The sequence below is a fragment of the Sesamum indicum genome, linkage group LG3, assembly GCF_000512975.1.
Source record: "Sesamum indicum cultivar Zhongzhi No. 13 linkage group LG3, S_indicum_v1.0, whole genome shotgun sequence".
Lineage (NCBI taxonomy): Eukaryota > Viridiplantae > Streptophyta > Magnoliopsida > Lamiales > Pedaliaceae > Sesamum > Sesamum indicum.
This window is the reverse complement of record NC_026147.1, coordinates 17772628-17790294: the sequence shown is the minus strand read 5'-3', so window position 1 is coordinate 17790294 and position 17667 is coordinate 17772628. Positions and strand designations below refer to the sequence as shown.

Genomic DNA, 17667 nt, shown 5'->3' with positions numbered 1-17667 from the left:
AGATGAAAGCAAACTCTTTAAGCTTGGGAACAAGCAAGATTATGGATTTAAATTTTAGAGAATGTAACAGAAATAATTTCTAATGAGTCCGTATCAAAAGAATTTGAAATTTTACTAATATCCTGCAAAATATAGTTTAATTTTGGATTTTAAGGCTTTAAAATTATCCAAACACAGAATTTGTTAGTAGGAATGTAAATTCTTCTAATAAACCTTTTTCATATAACTATCTCTTGCACGGATCCCTCTAGTTTTAGTCATCCCAAGATTACAGGAGGAGATGCATTCATTCATCCAAGAGCTATAGTAGGACAAGAAGCCATGAAAAAAGCTACAGGCAAATGCTAATGTATTACTCTGAATCCCAAACTCTGCACCAATCCAAAATCGAGTCTTGCTATGCAACTACCTGTCAATAACTATGCTAATTCCCTACCCAAATCTTGGACTTGGCGCATTTATGCTTCAATACCTTTACAACTAAGCATAAGTCACTTAAAACCAGCTTCCGCCAGGTTACATATGATAATCCTGTTTCGCATATCGATAATCCACAAGACAGCACAAAGATGGTGAGATAGAACGCCTGAAAAGGGGGGGGGGGTTATATGTTTTCTGCATGTTTCTCCAAATTCTTTGGACTTCTATCTTCTGCGAGCATGAGCTTCAAGCAGGTAATTCGAGCTTTACATTATTTTTCCAGCTGAAATGATGAAATCAGAGACAAATTAATTATGTTCTGGAGATGGAATCTTTTTGGCTTATTGTTACAGATGGACAAATGCTAAGGTAGTTTTTTACCTTTGGAAGTAATAATAAAAGAAATCGGCATAAAGCAGCGTCTGGACAAGCCCTGAAATCCAAGCTGCAGAAAACCAGTTTCCCATCAATTTTTCATGTGAGTATAGAAAATAAATGTTTGCAGAAAATGTGCCAAGCATACTTTACTTATCCAGTGGACATAGTGTGGTTGGGTGAAGTAGCGATAAATCCAGTTCAAGATGTACAACACTCGGTATGCACTGCAAGATACAGAGCGTGTTTGATCAAATCTCTACTAAATCAGAACCTACAAAAATCATTTCAGCAATTGGGGAAGACAACACTTTTGCAACATCTTCAATAACAAGTCTTTGTCATACAGAAGTAAAAATTGACATTACTAATTTCAGGTACCCATTGGGACACCGTGCATCACAAGTTTTCAAATCATTTTCTATATGATGAACTGGAAAGTCATAAACTGAGTACGCCATGAAACTCTTAGACAAATAGGTTTGTTCCACGGGAAGTAGATAATTAGTTCTCAGACTCAATTTCACAAAACTTACATAATTCCAATTACTAAAGTCTCCGAGCAAACTTTCTAAGAGTCATTTTTCAATAGTTTTTATCCAATGTATCATGTTACAATACTACTATTACATATAACGTCTTGCTATTGCAAACTGAGTATAAGAGATCATGCAGTAAGCAAAAGAACGTGAACATATGAAGGGTGAACAATTAGGAACCTTTTAGCTACTTAAAAAAAAAAACAAATTGAAACTTTAAGTCTTTACAGGCAATCGATTACTATTACAAATAATTTATATATTATCCTAGTCATAGACTCGTTCACCACTCATCCTATTTCTTCCATCTCTTTCTTCTCCTATACATTAAAATATAGGGAAAAAGTGTTGCGGATGGCTAACCAACAGATAATACAAAGTAGATATTATCTGTAAAAATATTCCAGCCAACAAAGCAAAAAGAGCAAATAGAAGAGTTCCATTTAGATTAAGACCAACCAAAAGTTAAACAGGCCTTGCAACTGAATATACAAATCTACATGTTTTGCACTGTCACCTCCAACTAACATTGTCTACATTGCCGTCACTCACAACAACAATGATCAAAAAATGCTACTTAGTTCTGTTTCCATAAACAGAACCAGAATAATGAAAAGAAAGTGTCATTACAACAGCTGTTGACTGTGAATCCAGTATACCAACTCTTGATCAGAAATTAAACAGGTCATAAATGTTGGCCTAAAATTGAGAGAGATGAGGAAGCAGAATTATGAAGGCATGTGAAAGTGAGAACAGCATAGGAGAGAGGTCAGAATGAGGAAGGTTTGAACTACTTTACTTTTAACCTGTATATTATTGCTTCAATCATTCATGAATAACAGCATTAAGTTTATAGCTAAGTAACCAGCAGCTGCAATCCAGAGAGGATGGAGTTTGTTGATTTTCGTATTGATTGGTCCTAATTATAGTGTTTGGCATGATTAGATTAATGAGATGGATCACATTTGATTATATTCGAAGTTGGTATGTTTCAATTTCAAAAGGGGTACTTGATGGGATTTCCATTTGTAACTAAGAAAAAAAGGTACTTCTTTCATATATTCCTCACCCAGTAAATCATTGAAGGACATGAAGAGTAATGGTGAATGCAATTTCTTAAAACTTCTAATTATTCCAAAACACGTTATTGACGCCAAATCCAGTTCCCTTTCTTTTCAATTCCAAATCCAAATCAAACCCTATTGTTTAATAATGCTAAACATAGTATATTAGTGTTGTGTGGCCAAATCTTGACAAGAATGAAGGTTGAAAAATAGGAATATAATAGGCAAATGACTGAGAAATTGCTAAAGTATCATTTTTCTGATATACGTTTATCTTCCTGATTTCAGGAATGTTAGGGTAAATCGCAAAAGCAAGCAGACATATTACAAGCATATATGCTCACATTGTGAAAAGTTGCAAACAAGTAAATGCAGAAAATGGATTTTTGAAGTCAAGGATGGAATTTAATTGGACCTAAACAAGCAACACTATCCCCAACTTGACCCAAGACTCGATTCACACAATGTTTACTGATGAACAGTATTTTCAGCCACTACGAGTGAGAATAAGGAAGTAATCAATTACCCTAGAAGCAAAACATATTGCCCAGTCAAGTTATCAATGTTTCTTGTTCTCTGCAGCAAGACAAGCTGAGGAAGGATGGCAACAGCCTCAAGGTACAAGGAAAATGTCCACATAACCTGGTTAATCACATCACAAAAAATTTAAACATATAAAGGTTTCTGACAATTTGTTCACAATAAAATGAAGACAAGTAAAGGGCTATCTGATGGGATCAGAGTACCTCTTTGAAGGTAAACCTCTCATTTATAAGCAGTGCTAATAACAAACATGGTATAATAAGAAAATAGTGGCGGAAAGTGTCCTGGTCTTTGTCGTAGGATCTGCGGACGATCTTGTGATGCCTTATATACCAGACTATTGAGAAAGAGCTTCCCAGAAATACTAATTTCATCAGTGTATTATAGAGCGAGATGTAGTCTGTAAATAAGTCCAAGTACCGAGTAGCAAAAACAATAGCATAGAGCTCCTGGGTCTTAAGAGAAATGCCTGCATATAATAAATAAAATCAACATCAAACAAGATGATTAAGAAGCCGGAGAAATTTGATGAGCCATAACATGTGTGGATCAGAATCAAATTGAAGAAAAGAAAACAAGGAAAATGTCTACCCGCACAAGCCAGTATATTTATGGACGATTAGCATAGATTACGTGCGTATATGATCTCACTATAATATCATTTGCAGACTGCAGATCTCCTCTCCTCTACTAAAGGACACACAACTCAAAAAGGATTTTTAGTTGGCACTTCATAGTAGTTGGTGAAACAAAGGCGATTCTTCATCAATCTGCACGGAAATAAACGACTACCACCTCCGCTGTTTCTAGAGGGTAATGTGAAAAGATTAATGAATACCACATAATCTGATACTTAACAATAAACACCTTTCCTTCTCGGGATACCATACTCTACCCTCACTCCCGTTCCTGACCTGAGGCCCGTACCAAAAAGGGGTATTTTGTCAATACCCGATATTGGAGCTTGGTTGCCTGCTTCTATCAATTTCATTGACCCTATACCTGTCGTACGAGTTACTTCTCTCCTCTCTACTCGCTATGTGTCTTCAGTACCCTATAAGTTGAGCTACCTTGCTACCTACACTTAAGAGTTGACTGAATTGGAGATAGAGAGAGCTGGAAATCGATCAATCATTTAAGAACTAGAGTTTCGACGCTATCTTTTTATAACCTGGCACCCTGCAAGTATGCATGCATCACCAGGAAAATGGTGATAGTTCCTTTACACTTGACATGCTCGATCAGTGCACATTATCACTCACAAAGCAAATTTAGATGCAAAAAAAGCTGGTTATAATACAGAGCTCCCAAATTACTTCCACAAACTCAAGTAAAGACTTACAAATCAGGTCCTTTAGTTATTCTCAACCATTAGAAAGAGATAGCCTGACTACTCTTGTAGGTCTCCATACTAAAATCCACCCTATAGCACTTGATGGTAACCAAATTGACATCAACCTCACTCAGATTCGACCTATATATTAGCTTACAAGCTACCAATCATCAAACACATTTGAAGCCAACACAGAAACTTCTTCAGAACCCACCTTCCAACATCCTCAACCATCTCCAAAAGTTGCCTTAAACCATAAAACTATGTATTCCCTCATACGGCTAAAATACAAAAAAGGCACACTCTCAAAGATACACAAACGTCGAATCCTCCACTCACAATGAAATAGAGAATAGCATACAAATTCAAGAACCAAATAGCGTGGGCGCATATGCATACAATATTATATGCGTATCCTCATAAAGGTAGAACACGATAAGTAACATAGACAGTGTATACACACGCACCCACACACTCAGTTCCATTCAAAACCATACCAGACACAAACACCCCCGCACGCACACGTGTATACAATGTGGAAATAAGAACATGTAAGAATCATAAACTGGTCTCCCAAAAGTAAAATCGAACTTGTCTGGATCTTGAGAAGCAATACAAGGAAAGAAGAAATGTCAAAAATCCATACCAGCACATGATTTAATAGTGTGAATCTTTAGGAGCAAAACAAGAACACTTGCCAAATGGGTCATGTCCCCTGCTAGCCTAAATATATTCATCTTCTCTCCCCCTTCCCCCTCTGCAAATCAATCACAAATTTTGTTTTCCTTCAATTTCTCAAACTGTCCGGAAGACAGACAGATCTGGGTATAACGTTCCCTTATTTTATTTTTCGGGTTTTCTTTTGGGATCTGCGACAGAGATCCTCTGGGGTCTTTTCTTTGGTTACAGAGATCCTTCTGAGATAATTCTAGAAACGTGCAACTCAATTCTTGTTTTATTTCAGACACTTGGGCCGGTAAGAACAGAAATGAAAGATGGACGGACCGTTGCAAGATGAAAGAGACGGACAAAGATGTCGCACGTGATTGAGGTATCCGGACGTGTCTCCTCCAATCAGATCGCGATTTGAGGCGTGTAAGAATCTTCAATTTTTTGTTTTAAGAAAGGGTAAATTGCACAACACTCAATAACACAAAATCCCTTTATGTTAAATTTTATATTTATAGGTCAAAAATTTCTTGAATTATTAAAATACAGCATGAAATTCCTTCTTTGTTAGAAATTAATGAATACTTTTCTGTCTATTCTGTGAATAGGCTTCATTTTTTTTTTTTTTATATATGAGAAAAATCAATGTTCTTTGATCCTCATTTTAGATATATTAGGTTAATGTAAAAACACAAAATTTTTAAAAAGTTTAACTTTTAAATTGAAAAATAATTAAAATCACAATACATAGATTAATATACTAAAATCACTTTTTAAATTTAAATATTGAATATAAATGATAATTATTATATATATTATAAACTAAACTAAATTATTGTTTTGTCTAAATATTTTTAATAAAGTACATTTATTTATAGGATATATTAATTAAATATCAAAATACTAAAAAATTTATATTTAAAAAAATAACTTAAAACCACAATACAAAAATTAATATACTAAAATTTACGTAATTTTATGAATATAAGTGATAATCAATTTGATGCCCCAAAGATGTGGAAGCCCAAGAAGGAGACTACGTGGAATGAAGTCCAAGAGATAAGACAACTCCTTAAGAGGCCTATAAGTAAAAAGAGTTTTAGCTTCAACCATTAGAGGAGGTCCAACTCGCTAGGTGACTCTTGGGAGCCTATAAAGGGTCACAAAAGCCTAGGAAAGCTTGTGGAGGTCCATTAGGACCGCTCACTCAATTCTAGAGAAAGTGTGAATCACCGTGGATGAGTTTTAACAGGAAGGAAGGGCGAAGACCTGGGGAGAAGGTTTGGGTTGATATAACCACCCCTTTCAAGAAGAGGCTATATCCAAGGAAGGGATTCAATTCGAAGAGATAAGTTCCCAACAGCTAAAAATCTTAAAACACATGGACAAGAAAAGGCCTAATGATAGTTGGAGTATATCCTTTAGCAATCTCTTCCTGACTCTCAAGGGAACCAGACTCTCCAACGGGCAGAAAGCGAAGTCTATAAAGAGGATCATCTTCTCTCGTTAAAGAATAACGTTTTGTTAACACTTTCACATGCATACCATTGTTGCTCAAAGCACCTTTACACTGAATTACTGCTCTACATTATGCTTTTTAATTTTAATTCGTATTTCTATCATTATATACTGAGTTGAGTGTTAGAGCACTAATGTAATTTTTTCAAGTTTTCTTTCCAAGGCTTGTGAAAAACCAGGCCCAAATACCTCGAGTTGGACCTATTGAACGTGCAACTAGCTCCTCGCATTAGAATTACACCCCTTTGAAATTGTTTTAATTGCTTTAATTTTTGCGTTTCCACCACATTCCCTAGTCGTACCATTCCTTTCAGCCCGCAGGTTAGATTTGAGGCAAGGTTGAAAATGTTGTATTATTTGTACTCTTTTCTGTACTTAATAAAATTTACCTTTACCTAAAGTAAAAATTTAGACTATTTTGGGCATAATTAAGTTATAGTTGTCCTATACATAAGGTTACTGTGGAACCTCAAATCCAAGAACTAATGAATGCACCATTGCAGTCTGATTGCCAAAATATATGTAGGTCTCTGGCAAGTGCACTATCTGTCAAATAGTATAATATGTATCACAAGAATTTAAATGAAATAACTACCAAATCTATGACTAATCGAGTTATTTGGATGATGAATTACTACGAAAAGCAATAATTAAACAAAATAAGTCAAACGAAAGTATTGGAGAAGATTTAAGAGTGAGAAAGATACTAAGACTATTGGTCCACCCAATTGACCCAATGAATGCAAAATTCATAATTTAATCTCTCTCTCTCTCTCGCGAGTCCTGTATTCTTCGATATGGAATTGAGTGCCGCAAATGGTGCAAGAAACCACTGATATCGTGATGGTGAGAATGTAGTTGCAAGTTTGTTATAAATGCTTAATTCAATAGAGTTCCATAGTTTACATTTTCGGCCAAAGTTCTTAACGTTGAGATCAAAGGTAGAACAGTAACCTCACACGGAGTTGGAAAACTTCGATGTCTCTAAATTAATTATCACTTCGTAAATTCTCCATCAGTAATCTGTAGATGCCTAAAGCTCGAGTCCCATTAAGCGAAAAGATGAAATCACCAAATGAAAATCCCCTTCATCCCTCTGCTGAAACCCAAATAGTTCCGAGCTCTTTCAGTGTGAGCATCTCTGGGCTTTGAGCTGCCGCAAAGTATGGGATCTCAGTAATTACCGAAGAGATGCGCAAGATTCGACAGATATTTTTCGGCACAGAAGCACTCAATACAAGCACAAACTTTGATTCCAGGGAACTGAGATGATCATACCCATATGTATTGCAGAAAATACAGTTAAGAACATACTTGCATCTCAAGTGAAGAAAGAGAATTTGTTCAAACAGTAATGGTGCATTGTATGCACCCTGTACAAAAATACAAGGCTGGAAATAATGCAGTTTGGTGCATATTTGTGATGAGTATATCCAGGATTTCACAGACAATATTAGATGAAATTCAAATCATTTTTTCTCGTCAATAGCTAGTAAAATACGTCCGAGCAGAGAATCAAAGATTAGAAATCAATAAAGTATACCTAGTTCACGTAATCTTCTGTGGGAGTACATATAAATATGCTACATCACCAAAATGCTAATTTTACAGTCAAAATTAACCACTATCAACCAACCAAAATTACCCCCAGCTATCATTTACATTACATGCTTCAAATGAAAAGGACAAAAACGAATTACCACAACTTGCGCTTGCCTACCAGCACGAAACATGTATTCACTCTCACTCGGGCAATGCTCGGTGCTAACGAGCAGTACCTTCTACTGGATTTTCGGCTTTTGAATCTTCACATAGGGGAAGACACCCAAAAACTGCTTTACTTTTGGATTCCACCCTCGTTGTTCAGCACGCCAGTACATCAGGCATGTATTGGCAAAGTATGAGTTGAAACCCATCAAAACATGCCACATGGCATGACCCTGTGGATTGAAGTACCAGAGAGAAGAGATGTCCTTGCAAAACAGACGGTCAACTAGCCAGCAGAAACTCCCAGCTAAAAGAGTTACCAGGTAAAACTTTGCAAGCCGCTTAGCTGATTTGTCTTCTGTGTGAATATAATACTTGTACATCCTAGGAATGCAAAGAAGACAAAGCAGCGCATAGTGCACTTTAAAACCAATATCAAAGCGAATTTGTGAATGTGCAATTGCAAATACTGCACCATAGAGGAACAAAAAAGTTGGCATTGTACTCCGATAATGCCAATCCGGAGAGTATAGGATGTAGATATAAAGGAGCATTTCCCAGACCATAGGTGTTTCATCACCTTGCTGTTGCCTGAGAAAGAATTCAAAGCAACTCTCAAAGCAGGATTATATCAGGACGCTACTAGTGCCAGATACAATCAAAACTAAAGCTAGCTACCAACTTCCCCAATTTCTCCTTGCTGCTCCATTAAAAATAAGCTATGGTGTTCATGCATGTGAAATATTATGCTCTATATATTTATCAAAAGACAAATAATCAATATCACTCGTACAGTTACCTTTCCTCAAGCTTAAACGAGCAAACTCATTTTTTTAACTTCTTTTAAAAGACCCTTTAGTTAAAGCGTGCTCACAAAAAAAAACACTACCAGTCAAATAAGGTTGAGTTACAAACTCCTGTATGTTTATCATATTGGCATTTGCAATGGTCGAAAAGTGATTATAGTTCCTTCTCCTTATTAATATATATATATATAGATATATTATATGTTTGCTTTCTTTCAGGACCCTGTAATCTCCAATTTAAGATGGTAATCACATTGCAAGTGTCCAGCCATATTAGTACTAGATAAAAAAGGGAAGAAGAGGAAAAAAAGAAAAAAGAGGTCCACCAAAACCAGTATAAATGATAAGTAAAACTAGAAAGGGCAAGGAGATGAAAGGAAAACTTACAGCCGCTGCAGTGTGGCATGATACAACATGCTTCCTATGGCAAGTACCATATTGGATATATGAAGGACACTAAACCTTTTCTCAAAACGCTGTCTCAGTGAATTCACAAGACCGATAAGTGCCAGAATAATGCAGGGGACATTAGAGACGGTGTTGAAAAATTCAGCAATATAGGAAGAGTGGACATAATTTGGCTCACACCACTCATGAGTCGATGTTACAGGGCCCCAAAAACTTGAAAAACCATCTGCCATTTCTCAATATTTAAGGCTTCGAATGTGAAAGACCTTTTGAAGATTGTGTCAGGAAGTAAAATAAGTTCCACGAATCCTGCAGATGAAAATGCAGGTAAAATCCTTGTTAAAATATGCACATTATTATGAGTAAGCTTACATAATATAAAACTTCATCCCCAACATGATCATGCATAAGCAAATAAAATCAACATTTATTAAAAGGCCACACATGGTACTGATATAGAAAAAGTCAAGAAACTCCTTTCGATCACACTGAAGACATAGAATTCTTTTCCTCTAAATGTAGTAGGCATGCATGTGTTTCAGCGGAAAGGAGTTGATAATCAATAAGACCAAGTATCAGGAAATCATATATTTTTACCCAACACAATCAATCATTAATATATCGGAACTTCTGCCATCACAATCAAACGTTGATATAAATGATTCATGGGAATTTCAACAAAATTATATATCTTGGTGTACTTGCAATAAAGGGAACAGCATAATTAATTTAGTTGCACCACAACGATACACTGAGTGGAAATATAAATCTAAACAAAGATCCATAAATAGGAGATAATAAACAAAAGCAATAAACAAGTAGCAAGAATGTTCAATTCAAATTTATACATGTAGACCTGATATATTGACAAGAGAGACTGTATGAAGTCTCAAGCTAAAAAGACATCCATATGTAAATAACAAACATGCTTTAGAACGACCTATCGTGCATTGACTTCCACCATAGTAGGAGAATAATAAGGTGCCAGCGCAATTAGGAACTTTTCCAACTCAGGAATTTAACTAGTGTAGTGTGAGCTTAATGCATACTCAACCTTAATGCCCCCACCCGAAAAAGAGGAAAAAGATACGCAACCTTAAAAGTTCATATATATGCCTAACTGCAGTTTATCAGTGGGGTAGGGGTAGGGCACTCTCTATTCTGATGTCATTTTCATCTGTTCCTTTGGAGAAATCCACTTTGCTTTAAGGTTTAATTTAAGAGCTTCTTCCCAACACAACAATCACACGTATGATTATAAGCATACTGTTTAGAGAAGGCATAGAAGAGAAATAATCAAATGTCACCAAATTTTAATGACATTTAAAAATGAAGCATCAGAAAATACAAAATATACTTAATCAGTTGTTATTAATTAACTGGAACAGGCCCCTTTAATAGAAATTTTAAGACTGTCCCCTGAAGGCACAACACACTGGTTTGGGCTCAAGATTTCCTACGAAAGGTCTTGTGCTCTGAACCTGGGTGTGCGCGTAAAAAAAAAATAGAAAAAAAGAAATTTTAAAAGTACAAAGGAGTAATTTTTACCCCAAATGAACTTGGAAGTGTCAGAGCTGCAAATTGAGATTTATTCTTTATAAAACTAAAATTTTAAAACGCCCCATAATCTGATGAAATATGCAAATCATTGTAGAAAAATTAGCACAGCAACAAAAGAATCCACTGCCAACTCAAAGAGCGGAGTCCACAAGGTAGTGTAGTCCTATTGCGAATAAACCATGGACTACATTTACATTAAGGAAAGCATCAACACTGTTAAAATATTGTTAAATATAATTATATTCCCTCAATTTTGAATTGAGAGTAAGTAAATGAGATGTACATAAGGAATCGTATAATCAGGTGAAATTGTTAAAAAGCATATGGTGCATCACAGAGGAAAGGTGCTCCAGAACCACGGCACGCGGCGCACGGCTTGGCGCGCACCTCTTGCTGCACAACACCTTTGCATAAATAATTTATATTTTTTTTACCATTAGTATTTTTACCAAAATCAGCATGTTCAAGATTAGGTTTTAATTTTAGCCAAAAGGTTGAAGAAAAAAGCAAATTTTGCTATCATTCAGCTTTTCTTTTCTACCCTCATTACATAGAAACGCAGCCTTTCAAAGCTTGCTTCAGGCACGCCTGGCGCACCAGAAAAAGCTCCCTGGTGCGCACCATGGCTGCGCCAGGTGAAAGCCAGAGCTGGGCTCTCACCTTTTGCATCATGCCCATGGTGTGTATATAACTATGGGTGAAAGATACTCTTTTACAAAATGCAAAAGAACGAAAAGGGCTCACAACCTTATCCGTCAGATCATATATGGTAATGGGTTGTGAACTTCTTGGGTACGGCATACTCTAGGCATGCTTATAAATAGATCTTAAAAATAGCATGCCTAAGCAACTGTTGAAGTTAAAGAATGCATTTCAATCATGTTCTTTTTAACCCAGAAGACCTTATAAGATTTTGAATTAGGTCACGGTCTCTTTACTTTCCTTCAGTTAACTTATAGGCTTCAAAGGATCTGTTTCTTTAGTTATCTGGTAAACCCCACTCTCATATTGTTAGTCCTTCAGGCTTCCTTCAAAAACTGCATCATGAATATCTGTGGGAGAAACTCTAAAACAACAAAGGAAGTGATCTGAATGAAAATCTTTTCAAAAATTTAGTGCAATCCTTTATATCATTGAAACGCTACTATTTGCAATCAAATGTGAAGAATGCTTTATCAGGCACCCACGCTTCCTTCATAAAACAATAATAAAATTAAATATCATCCATTTGACATACGCTCACACACACACCCCCCAGAATCACAACATTGTAGCCGAATGTGCTCCACTAGTTTAGACAGAACAAGCATGCCAAATTGGGCCAAACAAATAGAAACATAGGGTCCAAATTGCTTAAATCACAACGCTTAATTTATGCATCTCACTGAATGTTTAATTTGAGGAGTACCATTTATGCTGTCCAGAAAAGTGTGCTCAGGACATTTCGGAACATAATATTCAATTGCAAAAAGAAGTAAAACTTTAGAAGTATCTTAAACAACATGCATCACAGATGGAGTAAAAAAGCATTCATTTAGCACAACTCCTATAAATGTGTAAATTTCTAGTGAAATTGGAAAAAATGAAACTAATGCAATCAAAAAGGGACCAGATAATCTCTAAAATATAATACAGCATATTGAAGTGTCCAGTATAAAGAAAGACATAGACAAAATATATATATATATATATATAACAAATAAAAAGTAACACTCCCGGTCCTAGCTTTTATTGATCCCCTGTATTTAGCAGAAAACAAAACATTCTTCAACCTCTACAGCAACTACATACTTGCAGTTGGGTAAGTACTCAATTATCATTACATTCAGTACTAGGGAACATATTCTGGAACAAAAACCTTGTAGAAGTAAGGGACTTATAAAGCAGCAGTCTCAGCCATAAACTCTTTTTACAAATTGGACACGCAAATATATTGTCAATCCACTTTCATGTTCAGTGTCAACATACTCCATTTACAAGAGGGGCGGATGTTACACTTGAAAGACAACAATCTTCTACAACAAAAATATTTAACCTCCAAATCACTCCAGAAAAGAGAAAATCCAGCAATTAGCAAAAGGAGAAAATATTAGTAATCAAACGCTAATATTCCACTGCATGAATTCCGAATCAATATTCCATAACAAAAGAATTTACCCTCTAAATTCATAACAAAAAAAAATTAGCAAACAGCAAAGGGTGCACTAATTGAGTAATCAAACACCAATCAATCTCCCCACTCAACAAATTTCCCAAACCAGAAACCCACTTAAAAATTATGCCTCATATTCAAACAGCAGCACAGGCTGATTCCCACATTACATTAACCAGCAATACAGACACACACATAACATACCCCCCCCACACAAATCGCTTATTTTACTGACCTAGAAACTCAGATCTGAGTCGCCGCCGCTGCACGCACCCCAAGAAACCTTCGAATTCCGGCAGAAATATATAGATATTACCGTTGAATAGGCGTATCTATATATGTTGGTGTGTGCGAATCGTAGTACATCGCCGGATTTCCCTTTTACTTTTCGCGTCTTTCCCTTTATTGTTTCAATTGGGAATATTAAATTTAAACTCCGAAAGAGGGATTTTATTAATTGAACAAGATTCGAACTTGGAAACGCTCGACCCAACGTGATCGCGAGTGTTGGCACGCGCCCCTGTCATGTAATAGGAGTTTCCAATACTCTACAGGAACCCTTTTTCCCATTCTCTTTTTAAGAGGGATGATATCATTATCATCTATACTATGTTTTAAAATCCAAATCCTAATCATCTTTCCTCCATTCAAAATATTATTTTTATAAATTATTTCTTCAATCAATAATTTCTTTTTTACTTTAAAAATTAATTCATTTTGTTAACGCTGTGCTTTCAATTTTATCGGATTGAAATATTGTTACACTAGAATGATGTATCGAATATCAAATTAGATTATTCAGTGCGATTTGATATATTATCGAAATTACTAATCTTCTTTAAAAAGAAATTACGTCTCATACATTTAATTATTCTAAATCAAAATTTAATGTATATTTAGTTCTATTCAGTATAGTGTATCAGTAGTATAAAAAATCGATACAATATTTTAATATTGAAATTTAAAAAAATCTTGTATTGAATACCGAATAGGTCGGTAACTGAACGATAAAAACCCCTACATTTTATTCATTTTGATCAATTACTTTTTTTTTTTTTTTATCTTCCTTGGCATCAAGTATACCTTAATTGTTAATTAAAGATAGAGGTAGTGATTATTTATCATTTTTCTAAACATTATTTATATATTAGATAAAGTAAAAGATGAAAAATTTAAGAACTATAAGAATTATCTATTAGAATGATAAATTCCATAAAACCCTTTTGTGTTTAAAAATTCAGTTGAAAATTTTCTGCATCAAAAAAGTTCATTCGAGCGAGGGGGACTGCAGAAATAGGGTGACTTGAGCCCTCATTCGCCCTCTTCCAGGAGCTATAGAATAAGTCCCCCTCGACTCACGGTATCCCTGGAAGCTCAGGTCAAGGAGACTTGGGACTTGATCACTTGATGCTCTTCCGGAGGGAGTTCTTGATCATCATGCCAACAAGGACCTAAAGTAGTTAAAGGCCTCTTCCAAGCCTCAAGAGGAGGTCATCAACAAGGCTTCATTTAGGTTCTAGATAGAGAAAGAGCAAGCCTACTAGGAATCCCATTGGGAGAGCTACCTGACTGAGTACAACATGTCTGAGGACTTTCAGTCAAAGCTGGCTTGCCTGGCGGGGCCCTATTTTGTACATGGATTTTCAACTTGCTAATGGTAGTTTGAGGCTCACGGTCATCCCTCCTCACCCCCAGCATGGAAGCTTCCTTCTTGGACATGGAGGCGAGTTTGGAGAATGCCTCCGACCTTGATGAGGTTGTCCCTCAGCAGCCATGCTAGGAGAAACCTCCCGTGGACTCAGTTAATCGCTTTGCTCGCCTCTTTTCCTTTCTTTCAAGTATATTTAGGCTAATCAAAAACATGGCTGGGGGCTTATTCTAGAGGAAGATTTGGATACCATCTTAGAGACAGTAATGAGGGAAGCGCAACCCTTCCTACTGCCGATATGCCTGCTGCTATAGAGATCGCCACCCTGGAGCCAAGAGGCATTCCCCCCAAAGGGGCAGGACCGAAAAATGAACCCCCTCCCCTTTATTTAAAATAAAGGTTGTAAACTCCTAATGCCTAGGCCCTCTTCATTTGTAGGCAAGCACACTTTTAACTCCAGACCACCTTTCAGTAGCCCCTTCTGTTAGAATAGGCCATAAAAAAAAAAATGATGTATGACATTTTTCAGAAACTTGAAAATGTAATATTTAATGTGATGAATAAAGTAAGTGTTGATCTTTGGTTATATGTGTTTGTTGTGCTTACTAATCACATTGAATTACCTTCAGATCACAAAAAACATCCACTGACCAATCAAACAGGTCATGTAGTTGAGTTACGCATTGAATGACAACTATAAAATCAATTTTTGAAGGTTAGGTTTGAAAAGTTCAAATTCGAGGACCTCGGGATAGTGCGTTGAGAGTCCTTTTGAGACTCGAAATAAAGTTGTATTTATTTGACGAGTGTCGCGTTTTATTTGCAACAAACATGAGACGTCTATGCAATTTTAGTAGGTAGTTGAGCAGGTTGTCAAGCAACTGAACTGACTCGTGGAGAAGTGTCATAGAGAATTCTTTGAGGCTTGGTCGGTATGATTAAAATTCCTCAGCTTCGATAGTATAGGATTAGTCCTCGAACTTGAGGAATCACGACAGCCACATTCATATGATGGACATATCTTAGATCTAGCGAGAAATGATCATATCTTTGACGTGATGATTATAAGCCTTATCCAATGCAGTCAGAATATGTAGAGAGGACAGTGAGTTCCAAGAGAGGATCCATCACCTGTAAACATATGACAATCGAGTCTCTTATGCGCTATAAGATGGTTTAAACTCTTTGAGCTTATGGCCAGAACAATTGGTCGAATAGGGAATGATTTCCTATGTTTATCAGTAGAGTAAACGCGTCTTGAATATTAACTATAGATGTCTAGTCAAGGATGCGAACCCATATCCAATTCTTTGCTTTGGACTTAGACTGAGAGATGGTTGATGGAAGAACCATATCTGTATGAAATTCGAGAGCCTGAATATTTATGTCAACATTCACCTAGCTTCCAGTGCCATGAACCCTTGTTAGACAGCCACCCATGAAAATAGACGTTTCTGATTAATGGTTAATAAAAAATAATTAATTTATTTTATTTTAATTTAATTAATTGTATTTGATACAAACCCAAGCTTAATTGATGTTGAATCTAAAGAGTCACGCACAAATCACTGTGGAAGTGGTGAAATTAATTTGGAATTAATTCTAGAATATACAGATTCATTTAATTGGATTAAATTAAGCCATGGAGAATATAAACAATTAAGATCATTTATTTTAAAAAAAAAGATCCATTTGATGATGATCCAAGATTTAATTAATTAATTGGACTTAGTCTTTTAAATTAACAGGATGAATTAAATTGAATTTGGACTAATTAATCAATAATTGACTTGTCTAAATTAATAAATTGAATTTATTAATTAGAGAGATTGGACTCACTCATGTGTCTTACTCAGAATAATAGACATTTAGACTTCTAATGAGTATAAAATTAATTAAACTAATTAACGACCCTCTAAATATTGATTGAACTTGATTTAATTTATCGGATAAATTAAACAAGTACAGTCCAACCCAAGACAATGAGGAGTCAACTCCTCCTTGGAAAGGAGAAGATGTCAAGTGAAGCTCTCCTAAAGTCTCCACTCATGACTAATATAGTTCACTAAATTTAGAATTGGTTATCTTAGATAAGTTGTACTTTTTAAAGAAAATACTATGTTTTGAAAAATACAACATTTGTCATTAGTAGTAATATATAGGAAACCATAAAGAACTATTTTTTTCTATCTTAAACTGATATAATTTCACAATAATATTTTATTGTAATTTACCCACTTTTATCTATATATGAATGACATTGACGTTTCTACAAAATTTTGGAAACATCATCAAGGGTACTATAACCAGTATAATATATAAACTCCCAAGTGATGATCAAAATTAAAAATCCAATCAGAATTTTTTTTTATTTGAAACCAATATTTATTTTTGTCCAAAATTTGAATTTATTTTTGAAAAATTCATTTAGCACCCCAATTTTGTCTTTAATGTCATATTTGTGTTAGAGTAATTATAAATTACTTAATTACTATTCCAATTTCACTATTAATGTCATATTAATGCATAGATAATTAAGAATAACTTAATTAGTACTCGAATGTCATTATTAATATCACTTCATATTACCCTTAGATTATAAATAAAAAAAGGATTTATTGTATAAAATCCTTCAATATATTTAGAATTTAGCTAAAAACTCCAATGTATTAAAAAATTAGCAAAAAACCTCCTATGTTTCTCAAATATTGCATAATCTCCCCTTTTGTTGAATAAATTTACTGCGTTAAATTTTGTCCTAAATTGTCTATTATACCCTTCTTATATCTATCATTGATCTCAATTATTAAAAATGAATGGTCATTATATTTTATCTATTTATATATAAAATTATATATACACTTAATATATATTATATATGTATATGGGCGATCGCCTATCACCGCCAAACTGCACAACGGCGGC

The 17667-nt window shown here is 35.2% G+C and overlaps 2 protein-coding genes across 2 annotated transcripts; both read right to left on the bottom strand.

Moving 5' to 3' along the window:
* Window positions 228–5268, bottom strand: LOC105158670 (ER lumen protein-retaining receptor-like). Its single transcript, XM_011075499.2, has 6 exons — window positions 4921–5268; window positions 3145–3410; window positions 2925–3040; window positions 949–1022; window positions 802–865; window positions 228–703 (listed from the first exon to the last, which is right to left on the bottom strand). The coding sequence occupies exons 1-6, from the start codon at window positions 5009–5011 to the stop codon at window positions 667–669; spliced, it is 648 nt and encodes a 215-aa protein (XP_011073801.1). The 5' UTR covers window positions 5012–5268; the 3' UTR covers window positions 228–666.
* On the bottom strand, window positions 7955–13664 carry LOC105158669 (alkaline ceramidase 3). Its single transcript, XM_011075498.2, has 3 exons — window positions 13330–13664; window positions 9362–9691; window positions 7955–8759 (listed from the first exon to the last, which is right to left on the bottom strand). Exons 2-3 carry the CDS (start codon window positions 9613–9615, stop codon window positions 8243–8245), a joined length of 771 nt encoding a protein of 256 aa, XP_011073800.1. The 5' UTR covers window positions 9616–9691; window positions 13330–13664; the 3' UTR covers window positions 7955–8242.